The 12,719-nt window shown below is 44.2% G+C and overlaps 1 protein-coding gene and 1 long non-coding RNA gene across 5 annotated transcripts in view; one reads left to right on the top strand and one right to left on the bottom strand.

The window, feature by feature from the left end:
• Positions 1–11,303, bottom strand: part of LOC108449577 — a 36,033-nt gene extending 24,730 nt beyond the window's left edge. Inside the window, exon 1 of the long non-coding RNA XR_001865793.1 lies at positions 11,221–11,303. This is a non-coding gene — a long non-coding RNA (uncharacterized LOC108449577). The remainder of the gene's footprint in view (positions 1–11,220) is intronic.
• FAM83A (family with sequence similarity 83 member A) lies at positions 23–11,852 on the top strand. Of its 4 annotated transcripts, none has more exons than XM_017746074.1 (6): positions 23–880; positions 982–1,023; positions 1,109–1,718; positions 4,512–4,679; positions 6,153–6,277; positions 11,238–11,852. In XM_017746074.1, the coding sequence occupies exons 3-6, from the start codon at positions 1,143–1,145 to the stop codon at positions 11,740–11,742; spliced, it is 1,374 nt and encodes a 457-aa protein (XP_017601563.1). In that variant the 5' UTR covers positions 23–880; positions 982–1,023; positions 1,109–1,142; the 3' UTR covers positions 11,743–11,852. The 4 variants fall into 4 exon arrangements, with proteins under 4 accessions (XP_017601563.1, XP_017601565.1, XP_017601564.1 ...); XM_017746076.1 differs by having other exon boundaries at positions 982–1,036; XM_017746075.1 differs by lacking the exon at positions 982–1,023 and having other exon boundaries at positions 23–920.
• Positions 11,853–12,719: the final 867 nt, after the last annotated feature.

Below are 12,719 nucleotides of genomic sequence, written 5' to 3'. Positions count from 1 at the left end.
GCGCCCCGCAGGCCCCCCCCCCGGCCAAGAGCCGCGGCCGGCACATCCCCCCGATCCCGCGCTCCCCTCTGCAGCCGTGGCACAGGGCTGCGTGGACACCGAGCTGCCGGGGCGAGGGCCAGCCCAGCCCGCGTGAGGGAAGTGTGTCACACGTGGCGCTGCAGCCAGGCACGCACACAGGAATGGGCTCCCGCCCGCCGCTCCTCGGTCAGACCAGCCCGGCTGCCCCCGGGCTCCGGCCTGTCACCCCGCTGCAACCCGCGCCTCCATGCACCTAATGACACAGCAAAGATCTGCCACGGGGACAACGTGACTCCAGGAGCTGCAGCCTGGGGAAAAAAAAAAAAAAAAAAAAAAAACAAAACAAAAACCAACCAAACAACCCTAAATGTGCACAATCAAGTGATGAGTGTTTGTATTTCTGATGCTTTGAGGCCAGCTCACAACCCTTCCTCCACGTAATATTCAGGATGTTTGGGAAGGGGTATTTTTCTTTTAATAGGATGGCGTAGTCACAAAGCTTTAAAGAAGTAAGTGAGTGAATCGGCTATGGTAATAGCAACATACTCCGTACGGGGCACAGTGACGAAGTTCACATCTATTTTTAAGCCTGCCTGGCAGCATGTAGGTGCAGAACAGAGCCCATGACCCTTTTTACTGTTCCGAAGCCATGGACATGGCTACTGTCTCTGTTCCAGTTCAACATCAGAGCTGGTTTTTCTCCCTAACGAATACTATGGGAAGACAGAGAAGCCTCAAGCTGTTTTGAAGATTGTGCAATGATGCTTGGGAGCCTACCTGCTTTTGCTTGAGTGCTTTCCTCACTCATATTTCACGGGATGCGGCAGGAAGGGAAATACAATCGAATCCGACAGCCGTGGTAAATTTGACTCGAATCCCTCGTATGCCCTGGGGCTGAGGTGGGTGCCTCTCAGATAAGCAATCTAATCAGCTTTGCACTTGTGTCCCATCTGGAAACAGATTGTTGCCGGAGTACACCACCACCTGAGAAGCAAGCTTCAGGTTTGTTTTGAAGGTAATTGTACAGACAAATTCAGGGAGTGTGAATTTGCCTGTGGTAATAAGATCTCTTTATTTTTATTCATAGTTAATTCGTTCAGCCGAGGCGATTTCATGCCAGAATGCAGTCCTCAAACAAGAAGGACGATTGCACTGCCTGTGGCACGCATATGCATGGTGCCTGCCCAGCAGATCGGCTGCTGCGACAAAGAGCCATGAACCACCCCAGACATATGGGCAAGATAAGGAAAAGGCTGGAGGATATCAAGAACCAGTCCCCGAAGTTGACAAAAGTGGATTTCAGCCACAACGAAAGCATAAGATTGGCCACCGACGCCTTCTTGGATGGTGGGACAGACTCTTACCTCGAAACTCTAAGCAAAGAGGGCGAGGTGGATTTCCTCTCCTCGGTGGAAGCTCAGTACATCAAGGATAACGCCAGGGAGTCTTATTATGCACAGGAGTCGCCAGCTGCCGACGGGGCAGCTGCGCCAAAGCAGAACGATGCCGGGTCACTGCCTTCAGGGACCTACTTCCCCACCATTTCTGACTGCAGTGAGCCGGCTCTGCTCCACACATGGATTACAGCAGAGAAGCCCTATTTAAAGGAAAAGTCCACCGCCACTGTGTATTTCCAAACAGAGAAGAACAGCAACATTAGAGACATCATACGCCGGTACATCCACAAGACCACTCAGGTATGGGGAGAGAATTGCTGTTCTCTCTGCACTTGGTTGTCTTCTTCCTCTTACAAAGCTCAAGTGAACATGGTGTTTAATCCAAGGCAGCCCTGTGTGCTGCAGTGTAGCTTTGCTCTAGAAAGTGGCTGTGAAGAAGCTGTTGAACACAGGCAGTGCTATTTTTTAATTTATTTTTCTTTTAAACTCACACCAACATTTTTCTATGTTGGTGCCTTAAAAAAAAGCATTCCCTCTTCTCTCTTCTAACCTCCCATTCTCCCAGTGGATTAAATGTGCTGTAGAAAGGGTGGATTGGCTCTGTCCCTTCTCATGTAGCCCCAGAAGAATGGTTTGATCTATTCAGACCACTGCACCATTAATGAAAATTAAGCCTAAGTGAGCTTTCAGCCATGGAACAATCCCAGTTGTTCAAGGGGATGTGGAAGATGTGGGTGAAGGGGAGGCCAAAGAAAGGCAGGTATGGCTGGTATGTCAGCAGCCATCCCCAGAGGAAGGAAATTATTCAGAAAATAGAGCTTTCATCCCTGATATGTTGCCTGTATCAGTTAAAATGTCATGTGGGGTCCATACAGAGACTCTGCAGTGTAACTTGGCACATGGGAAAGGTGCAGATGAGGACCCCTGGCTACATACAGGTGATGGGGGCCACAGAGGTGCCAGCCACAAGCCAAAGCCAGGCTGCCCACACTCTGGGAAACCAGAAACTGAGAAGCTGGAGGGGTGACAGAAATCTGTTGTCACGTGTGTTCTAGCAGCTCTTTTGTTTTCCTGGGGAAAAAAAAAAAAAGATACTTCAGGGCTGTATTTACCATCATCCAGGTGTTTTGCCCTTATATAAATTCAAAAGAGCAGCAGCAGTTTCACCCCGGAATGGTCAGGAGCCAAGCCAGGATGTAATAGTGCTGCCCAGCACAGGCTTCTGAGCCTCTGGAGCCAGAGGATTCCTTCCGCTTTGTTATTCCCTGCAAGGGCAGGTGCTGGGCCTGGTAACACAGAGCGTAATGGCAGGGGAGAAGGATCCCCGGTGGCAACTGCTCTCTCAAAGCCTACAAGTGCTTACTACATCAGGGGAATTATAGATCAGTCATTTCAAGTTGGAGGCATCAGAAAGATGCAGAAACAGAAGAAATGTCTCTGGAATAATAAAATACATATCAGGTAAAATATGAAGCCAGACCAATTTTCTGTCCCAAGAGAAGATAACTTGTAGGGGAAAAACTGGGAAATGTAATATAAACCTATGGTTCCCATGACCTTCTTAATCATCTAATTTACATTACAAGAGTGTGCTGAAGCAACACTAACAGTATAAATTTGTCAACTGCTTTTTGAGCACAGTTTGCCAATGGCACCAATTATTAATTAGCATCTGGTAAGGGTCCATCCTGGATAGCCTAGTATTTGATATATGCACTAAAAAATTAAATAACAGAATAAAGACTGTGTTTATGGATGATCTCAAACCGAAAGGGATTGGCAAGTGATACTACAATCTTAACACATTTGCGGAACTGGTGCAAATCATAAAATGAAATTTGGGCAAAAGAAATGAGAAGTACTGCAAGTAAGAGAGGAAAGGTGCAGAAATATAAATTGGGAACAGGTGGTGAAAAGCAGTACCAGAGAGAATGGTCTGGAGCTGGGTGTTAACAGAAGTGTGGATGTGAGATATTGGACATAATTGTGCTTACCTAGCCAAGGCAAAGCTCTTTCTGAAGCACCAGGCCTTGGCAGCTGGAGGAAGGTGTGGGATCCTCATGGCTCCACAAATAGTTTGGCTGCCTGAAGAGGATGCTGGCTGCACAGGATGTGCCTGGTCTTGTAGGATATCCTCATGGTGGCAAGGGGAATAAGCTTGCTGTTAGGTGTGGGCATAGGCTTTGGAGGAAGATGCAGTGCAAGCTGGCATCAAGTAGTAAGACAGATCTAGAGAGATGCTGTAAAGTTTGTTTTGATTGAAGGTAATATCCCATGAGCACAGTTATCAAAGGTTCTCTCTCCAGTCAGTGCAGAAACAAGCACCTCCTGAAGATGTCAGGTAACAGCTGGGCTAAACTGACCCCTCCCATGGGCAATAGCAGACATCACACAAGACAGCACTTTCTAGAATGGAGCTGGTTTTATATCACATTTACAGTTCCCTTAATCCACACTGGCTGCAGGCTGTGCACTTAAATAGCTATCAGGGCTTTTATGCCGAGTCCTGAGACTTTTACACACTGTTCTGCCAGCTGTGAATTGGGGAGCATGGATGTGTGGTCAAATTGTAACAGTTAGTTTATAAATCAGTGTTTTTAAAAAGTTACAGATGGAGCTGATGATCAACAACAGGGTGAGGCTTTAAAGCCAGGGCTGTCCAGGTGTAAATCATAAAAGAGAAAGCATCATCCAGGGGTTCTTGCTGAATACATGTGGATTGTGACACCTAGTGAGCCGTTTGGCAAGGGCTATGGTCTTTTATTTTAGCTACATCCTTCTTATTCTCCGATCAGTATTTCAATATATTTCCTAGTGCCAAAATCTCACCTACAAATTCATGGGTCATCTTGGGTTATATGTTGTGTGTTATATTGGCTTTATATGAGCAATAAAACAATGAAGCAATGTGTTTCATCAATTTTGTGATTCAGGCACTTAGGGAGAAAACCAGAAAAAATAACCACATATAACCGTGAATATTTGTGTTTACTGGAATACTTTTTTAAACAAATAAACTACATCACAGTATCCTCATAGCAATCTTAAGTTATATAAATTGACTCTGCTAATGCCTCTGCTCTTTTTCTGAAGGTGTTAGCTATCGTGATGGATGTGTTCACAGACACTGAGATTCTCTGTGACCTCCTGGAGGCAGCTAACAAGCGCATGGTCTTTGTCTACCTGCTGCTGGATCATGGCAGTATAGATCTTTTCTCGGAGATGTGCGACAAGTTGCAAATTTCTGAGGATCTATTCAAGGTACTGTGGCTCTGTGAAGCTCTTAGGCTGAGATTTGTCTGCCTAACTGCAGGCATTCTGAGCTAGAAGCATGGTTATGCTAGGGTCAATCCACCTTCTAATTAAAAGGGAGCAAGAGATTTCCTGAGGTAGCATTAGTGCACCCAGTTCCTCTTTGAAGATGCCTACGTTTTCCCACAGATATTATAGGAAGGTAGGCATTTCCATTAGGTCCCCAGATGAAACTAATCTTGGCCCCGAAGTCTTAAAGCAGAGCTTAAGTTTTCTAGTAGAGTTTCTAACATAAGCATTAGAGCTGCTTCTGTTTAATAGCTGTGCAGCAGCTGTGATCTGGCAGCCACAGGGAGATGGACAAAACTCTTTTGCATGGCCATAGCTGGGTTGTGCTGGGTGGTTTCTGATAAAATGTGTTAAAGCTCTCTTTTAAAGATACCGCCTGAAATTTAGCTGGCTGTTAGTTTAATCTGCCTTCATCTCTGTCAGAGGGAGCTGGCTTTAAAAGAACCCCTCCTAGGGATTATTTCAGTTGTTGCTTGAGATGCTGTAGAGCATCTGTGGCATCTCCCTGGGGATGGGTGATACTGCAGAGGCCACAGACCTCTGGAACAGCAGCTGTGGGCACACAGGAGACCTGAGGGCATCTTGCATGCACCAGACACCTGTTTTTCAACAGCTGAATTCCATCCTAAATATATAAAGAAGCTGAAATTATAATGCATGTTCATAACTGTTTGCATGCCTGTAAACCCTCACTCCTAAGGAAGAACAAGCCTGTGCTATTTATTGTAAGTCTGCTGCTACAGCACATAGGCTTCCACAACGTGCAAGTCAAATCCTTGGTGCCACTGATTCATTAAGGCCTTGATTCTGCAAAGTGTGTGTGTGGGCAGCAGTCAGGGCCTGAAAGGCACTGGCTCAGGTATGAGGACAGTGTAGAGCATCCCATGGGCCAAACCAACCTGCATCTCCCCTCACACGTGTACCTGCATCTGTTTCCAAAGGACAGCATTTGTCTGGGCTGCTCCAGAAGAGCAGCACATGTGTCCTTGCAGGCCCAGATGGACTGGAGGAGCAGAGGTTTTGCCCTGCTGTGTCGCGCCACAGCCAATGTAAATCAAGGGCGTACAGCTACAGCAAACTGTGCCGGGGGTGTCAGTGGAGGCAACAGGCTGCTCCCAGCTATGGACACATCCCACGCTCCTTTTGGCTGGGGTAGGGTCAGTTACGCAGCACAGCTCCACCTGCATGAGCGTCCATGCAGGTTTATATCCCCAGTGAAACAACTGAGCCTGTGGCGAGAGACCTTGGCTAGGTTTCCTCTGGACACAAACCTTCCAATATCACAGCAGAGTCCATGAAGAAACTTGATATTGGGGCAGTGAAGAGCTAAAGGCAGTGGGGGGGAAGGGCCCTCCCTGTCTGATTTTTAATTAAAAAGAAATGTAATACACTTAATTTTATTTTTATTTACAGAATATTTCAGTCCGCAGTGTTACTGGAGAGGTTTACTGTGCCAAATCAGGCAGGAAATTTTCAGGACAAATACAAGAAAAATTTCTTATATCTGACTGGAGATACGTGCTCTCTGGATCCTACAGGTGAGATAAGCCACTGCAGTTCATGTCTAGGTACTCTTCTATGATTTTTAATACTTCTTCCCAAAAAAGTGCCATGGAAATTTTTGTATGGGTAAGAAGCTTTAGTTTAACAAAAACCACCCCATGTTTTCAAATACCTGCCATTTTTCAAAAATCGACTTAACTTGCTTTAAAGGTGCTATTAGTTCTTTATGGAGCATGGGTTTTAATTTAAATGTTCAGAAACTAATGTAAACAACTTTGCCAGTGCAGCCCTGGGGCAAAAGTAGAAATGTGTACTGCTTAATATTATGCTTTCCTCATTGTTTGGGTTCTCAGATGGTGTGATCATGAGACATGATACATTTCTGTCTCCCTTGGGATCCCTTAATGTAGCATATGTCACTCAGTTTATCTGAGGATTTGTTCTTCATGTGACAAATTTAGTGATTAAAGGTAAAACAAATACTTCAGAGATTTACTGTTTTTCCTTGTGTTTCATTAATAGGTAGGCAGTATATATCTGTATAACTGCTGTACCTTCATTTTTTCCCTTTTAAAAAATTTTCTTTGTTTGTTTGTTTTGTTTGTGCTGCTATAATTATTTCAGGTAGTGGATATAGCATCTCAACAACTGAATTTTTAATTAAGATCCTAGATTCTCTGGTCAGGGAATTTCAGGAGACTCTGAGCTTGCATCAAATAAATGAAGTTTCTAAGCATCACGCCTACATAGATAAATTTCACAAATGACCAAGTGTATCCTAGAAATCCAGGTACAAAAATACAAGAGGTGATTATTGAAATTAAAGGATGGGATTGTTTTTCTTAATCTCAATTTACGATTTGGAAGCTTAAATGCCTCTGGTCTGATAAAACTGTGCCACCAGGAAGATTACAGAACTATAGTAAGGAAGGAAAAGGTGAATATGTGGAGTTGGGCTGCAGGAGCTCAGACGTACACAAAGACAGGCATCCACTTTTCATTCCATTTCCAAATGAACCATCAGACAAAAATGAGTGGACACTCAGGGCTGGGTTTTTTTTATTGACTGTTCTTTTGTTTTCTTGTTACTTTGGGTGTTTTTTAATCCCTCATCAAAGATGTGTTGAAATGCAACAGCAGATTTGTATAGAGTAGAAGTGAAGGACGTGTGGCAGAAGGACAGAACAAAATCTATTTTCTTTGAGCAAGAAGCTTCCTTTTGACTTCTCTTTCAATACCAAAAAAACTAAAAACACTTGAAGTCCTGTGCAGTCACTTCGGTCTTTCTCTACTGCTGTTGAAAATCTTCTAATATCAAGAACCTTGTCAAACTACGTAATTCCATATCCAGCAAGCAAACAGAGGGTGGTGAAGAACAAGTCTATTTAAAACTATAAAAAAATATTTAACTTCAGCATGCTCAGCACCAGTTCGCAATTCACATGGATTATGGCTGACTATCAGTATGTGGTATTTCTTGCTAGCTCTCACTTTATTAATCTGAAAGATTTTTGTTATGCCTAAATCTTATCCACCAATCTCTTCAGGTATAAACAAGAATGATATTGAGTGAAACAGACCCAAACTCTTCTGCAATGCATTTGCTGGAAATCACATTGGAGTAGATCTTAAAACTGATACAAAGATTTTAAAATACAACACCAAATTTCACCTAAGCGCTGAGCTCTGCATGATGTTGTAGTAGTGGTGGGGGGAACAGGCTGAGGAAATAAAATAGCCCTTCAGGACATACTGCTCTAAAAGGGACCTGTCTCACTGTTTCACAAAGTTTTTCAGGACAGAATATATTTGCCTAATGGATAACAAAGACTGAAGCCCAGCAATTAATTAGAGGCAAAGGAACCACCCCTGAGTCTGTGACATCTCCAGCTCTGGAGTGTTTTTTAAAAGAACATTAAAAAAATCACTGCTTGGGTCACTGTGGGTGTGGTCCTGCTGCATGGGGCAGACTGCAGATGAGAAGCTTCTGAAGGCTGTTCACACACGTTAGCAGAAGTGCAGGCATGAGTGGTTTAAGTTACAGTTTTACTCTCAATTTTTATTGCCAATGTCTATGGTGAGGGGTTAGGATGCAGTATTTCTTTTTGCTGTCTCTGTGTCACTCTATCTTGTCCTATGATAACTGTTATTCTGGTTTTTGTAATGAATTTGAAATTAGATAGTGCATGAACTCAGCATTCCTAAGGAAGGCAAAATGAGAACAGCAGAAAGCACAGACCTTGAACCCCAGGGCTGTATCTCCGTGGCTGCTACTCTGAATGCCACTGGCCTCTTCTAAGTCAGTAACAACTAACATGGACATGCTTTGCCAGGAGCATGAGTTCAGGTGGGACAGGTTTCTCCCACACAGGTTATCCACCAGCAGGCAATACTAACATGTAGGTTAACCCAAATCTGAGCCCAGCTGAAAACCCCAGTCCTGCCTTCTGTTTCAGATTCCATGTGGATGTGCTGCATGTTGCTGCAGCACTGCAAACACAGGGATGAGAACATCCCCAGTAAACTGCAGCTCCAGCAATGCAGAGGACACTCTTTATAAATAACAAGTCCAGCGCTGAACAGGAGAGGTGGGATTTGATTGAGACAATCATAAATGAGAGGCTCCATAACAGGACATAGGACAAAGCTCTGGAAAGATGGCTGAGAAGTATCTATCGATGACTGAATTTGTGATACAGCGTTGGCCCCAAGCCAGGCATCATTTCTTTGTGCTTTCTCTTCTTTTGATGGGCCTCAATCAAAAAAGCTTGGGAGAAAAATGATCCCTCTGGGCAGGTGATGACAATAACAGACTTCTCTGAGCCTGTCCCAAAAGAGGACTCAGAATTGTAAACTAAGGAGCAAAACATGGCCTAAAACCTAAACAATGCATTTTCTCTTCGAATTAAGCCAATGAAAACCTGTTAAGTCTTTTATGCCAAATTCTGTTTTGTTCTCCAGCAAAGTGCACAGAATGTAAATTGCTGTGACGCACTACACGACAAGTCCACAATCATTTGTTTAAAATCACAAGTATCTTACCTTGTAACTTTGAGCTGACCCATTTGCCATCAGTTCCTGGAGACTCTCTGGGCTATTCATTAGTTCTAACTTTCTCTGTTTACAGAGATCCACAAACTAGTATTTGTCCGTCGGGTACTTCAGGAAGTTACATGTAGGAGTAAATTATCAAAATTCTGCAGAATAGGATTTTTCCTCTGGTTTTGTTAGGCTTTTAAAAGCCATTTACATGCGTAATTGATTTTTATTTCTGTCTAAATTTTCTTTTATAAACTAGGTGTATCTCTACTGCATAAAGTATAAATATGCCACTTTAGACCTCAGCCCTTTCATGAGTTTGTAACCTTCAGTGTAGGTATCCTAGAATAACTGTGTGCATTTTTGTATTTATTCTTGACCAGTTGTCTCTTTAACAGTTAGATGAAGGACATACAAAGGTTTAGAGAGCACTGCTTAGTGAATAAAGGCAATGTTGAGCTGGCAGAGCAGATGTTATGCACCCAGCAGGGAGTTAGCTTGCTGTGCTCTTTACCTTGGTTTCCAAGGTTTTGTCCATATTTAGAATGATTTGAACACAGTGGATGAGAAGTACCTGTATTCTGGGACCTTACTGGGTGTTTTCATGTCCAATCATAAAATGTACAGTATATATTTAATTTTAGGTGCCCAGTGGCATTGAACTACTGATTTCTTCACTCCTCCCCTTGCTCCTGAAGCAACAGTATAAAACCACTGTGTACCTCAAACCCAACTCTCTTTAGGAGTGCTCTGGACAAGCAGATGTAAATTGTCTGTCTTACTGCCTCAGTATCAGCTCAGGCTGTCAGTCCCACTGAGCTTCACAGGAGTTTTATCAAAACATGACAAGAAATGATTTTAAGTGCACACACCTACAGCCAAATCTGGCTCTCAGCAGTCCTGGTGCAAATCCAGCGTAGCTAATAAAGTCACGCTGGAATAACCATGGCAGAGTTTTACCAACATAGGATAACCCCAGGTTCAAATCCACTGCTGCTCTGTATCCTCTGCTGCACAGCTCAAGCCTTGGTCAGCTCAGGGAGTAATTACATTTCATTCTCTCAACTGTGTTCATTTTATTGGTGCTGCTGCTGCTCAGACATGGCAGCCTGCACAACACAATCAAGCTGGCTTGTGGTTTTGTAAAAGCACAAATTTCTGTTTGCTGAGTGGATTAGGGAAGCACATAAAAGAAAAATAATTTAAAAGCTGTGGGTTATCCTAAAGTGTGTCTCTGGACTAAAACTATTGTGGCATTTCTCCCTTACTTTATAGCAAAGTATTACACTTATTTTTGGAAATGCTGTAGGAAATATTTATAATTTAATTTTCTCTGAAGAAAATAAGGTGTGGCAGCTGTTTTGTGATGTGGGACATGACAGGAAGGTTGGGGTTTTATGTGTTCCTCTTGATCAATGCAGAAAGATTATGGAAAAATGAAAACAAAGGATGGTTCTTTTTTCCTAGTCTTTTTGAAGTCACTTGGAGTGGCTGAGAGTTACCAAGTGGCATGGCATGCTGCTGGGTACAAGGTACAGTTTATGTGTGTGCAGATAAGACATGGCAAGACCTGAATTTAAGCACTGTGCATGGAAGAGAGGTCCCCAAAAGAGGGGTCTAAACTCCTTTCCATGGAACAGACACCCAAACCTTGGGTGTTGTATCTGACGTTTATCCCTGCAGTGGATCTGGATCACCACTCGCTTTAGGGGGTTGCATAACTTTACAAGGTTTCTTGAAGGTTTTAGAGGCAGCTGCAATAACAAAGATTGATCCAAGTCAGAGAGCACTGATGTGAACTGACCTGAAATTCAACTGCGACACCATCTTCATCCTGTGTTTAGACAAGAAGCTTCAGCAGTAAAACACATTTGCCTTTCGCATCACCCCTGCGGGGGATCTGCAGTTCCTCATGGCCGGCGTTAACTCTAACCCTTACCTTGTCTCTGCTTCCAGCTTCACGTGGTTGTGTGGCCAGGTTCACCGCAACCTCCTCTCCAAGTTCACGGGCCAGGTCGTGGAGCTGTTCGACGAGGAGTTCCGGCACCTGTACGCGCTGTCCAAGCCCGTGCGGGGCCCCAAGTCCCCGCCGCGCAGCCTCCCCTTCAGCGACGAGGAAAGCGCCAACACCCTCTCCGACCCCTTCAGCAGCCTCTCAGCTGGCAGCACCCACCAGAGCAAGCAGACCCCAAGAAATCTCATATTCAACAGCAACTTCACCCCCCAGTCACCTCTCCACCGAGTCAATTCCTTCCACAGCTATGTCTCATTCACTCCCCCGCCTCTACAGAAGGCCATCCAGCCTAGCTACTATCAACCACACTACATGGCCGAAAACTCCACAGTTCCCTATAACAACATGAACATTTACAGACCTATAAGGCTCAGGCAAGAGGAACCAAACAGGACAGGGTTAAGCTCATCCTGGAGATGCCTTCACAAAGCTAACCTGTTTGCATAATAACCACCTTGTTTGGAAATGTAAGTAAATGTAGTGAGGACCTGTTTAGCAATCGCTTGTGTACTGATGAATATAGAAATTCGGTATAATACAAATGAGGATAATTTCAAGCCTCTTGTTTTGTTGCTTATGGATGCTTCATTTCCCTGATTAAAAAGCCGAGGCTGCTAATGTGTGAACCTCAGGTGCATCAGGATCCCAGGAAGAACACATCTGAATAATGCTGCTCACAGTGCAACTGCTGCTGCCTATCACCTGCCCCTGGCAGCATATTTGTGTACCAGAAGGATAGTAACTGTTTTTCTTATGTCCAGGCAACTGAAAGGGGAAAAGGCACAGTTTATTACTATGCATTTTATGCACTTAAATAAGGAGACTGAATGCTGCTATTTCTGTGGCAAACAGATGTGCTGGCAGCAGCAGGCTACCTTTGTTCTGTCATCAAACCTTAATCTTGATTTCGGGGGACTCCCTTCAGGCTGGCAGGGAAGCACAGGTCCTGCCATAGCACTGTCTCAGAGCTCTCTCTGCTTGAGCTGCACAGCAAGGATGGCTGTTCCCAAGGATTATTAGGAAGGGTACCCGTAACATGGACTGAGACCAACATTACAGAAGACACCTTACATTCACAGTACGTTCACTTCCACTCGTCAGCAACACAGGTGTGTCCCAGCACACTTGGTTACAAACCTCCAATCCTACCAGCTCAGGGCAACTTTCCTTATTGCAGAGCAGCTGTGAAGGTTCAGACTGGAAAATGAAGCTGAGTTAAAGAAGCAAAGTCCTACTAGTAACACACCAGGACTGAGTTCCAATTCATTTAATTGCACATGGATCTTTGCAGTTGTCTCTGTGGTCATCTGATTGAACATGAAGTTAGAGACATTGCCGAGTTCTTCATGGCCTCTAATTTTTAAAGATAAACCGGGTGTCTGTAGTGCCCATGGACTAGTTAAAAAGGGAGTTACAGTGGTTCA

The sequence above is a fragment of the Corvus brachyrhynchos genome, unplaced genomic scaffold, assembly GCF_000691975.1.
Source record: "Corvus brachyrhynchos isolate BGI_N302 unplaced genomic scaffold, ASM69197v1 scaffold28, whole genome shotgun sequence".
Lineage (NCBI taxonomy): Eukaryota > Metazoa > Chordata > Aves > Passeriformes > Corvidae > Corvus > Corvus brachyrhynchos.
This window is presented reverse-complemented; position numbering and strand designations above follow the sequence as displayed.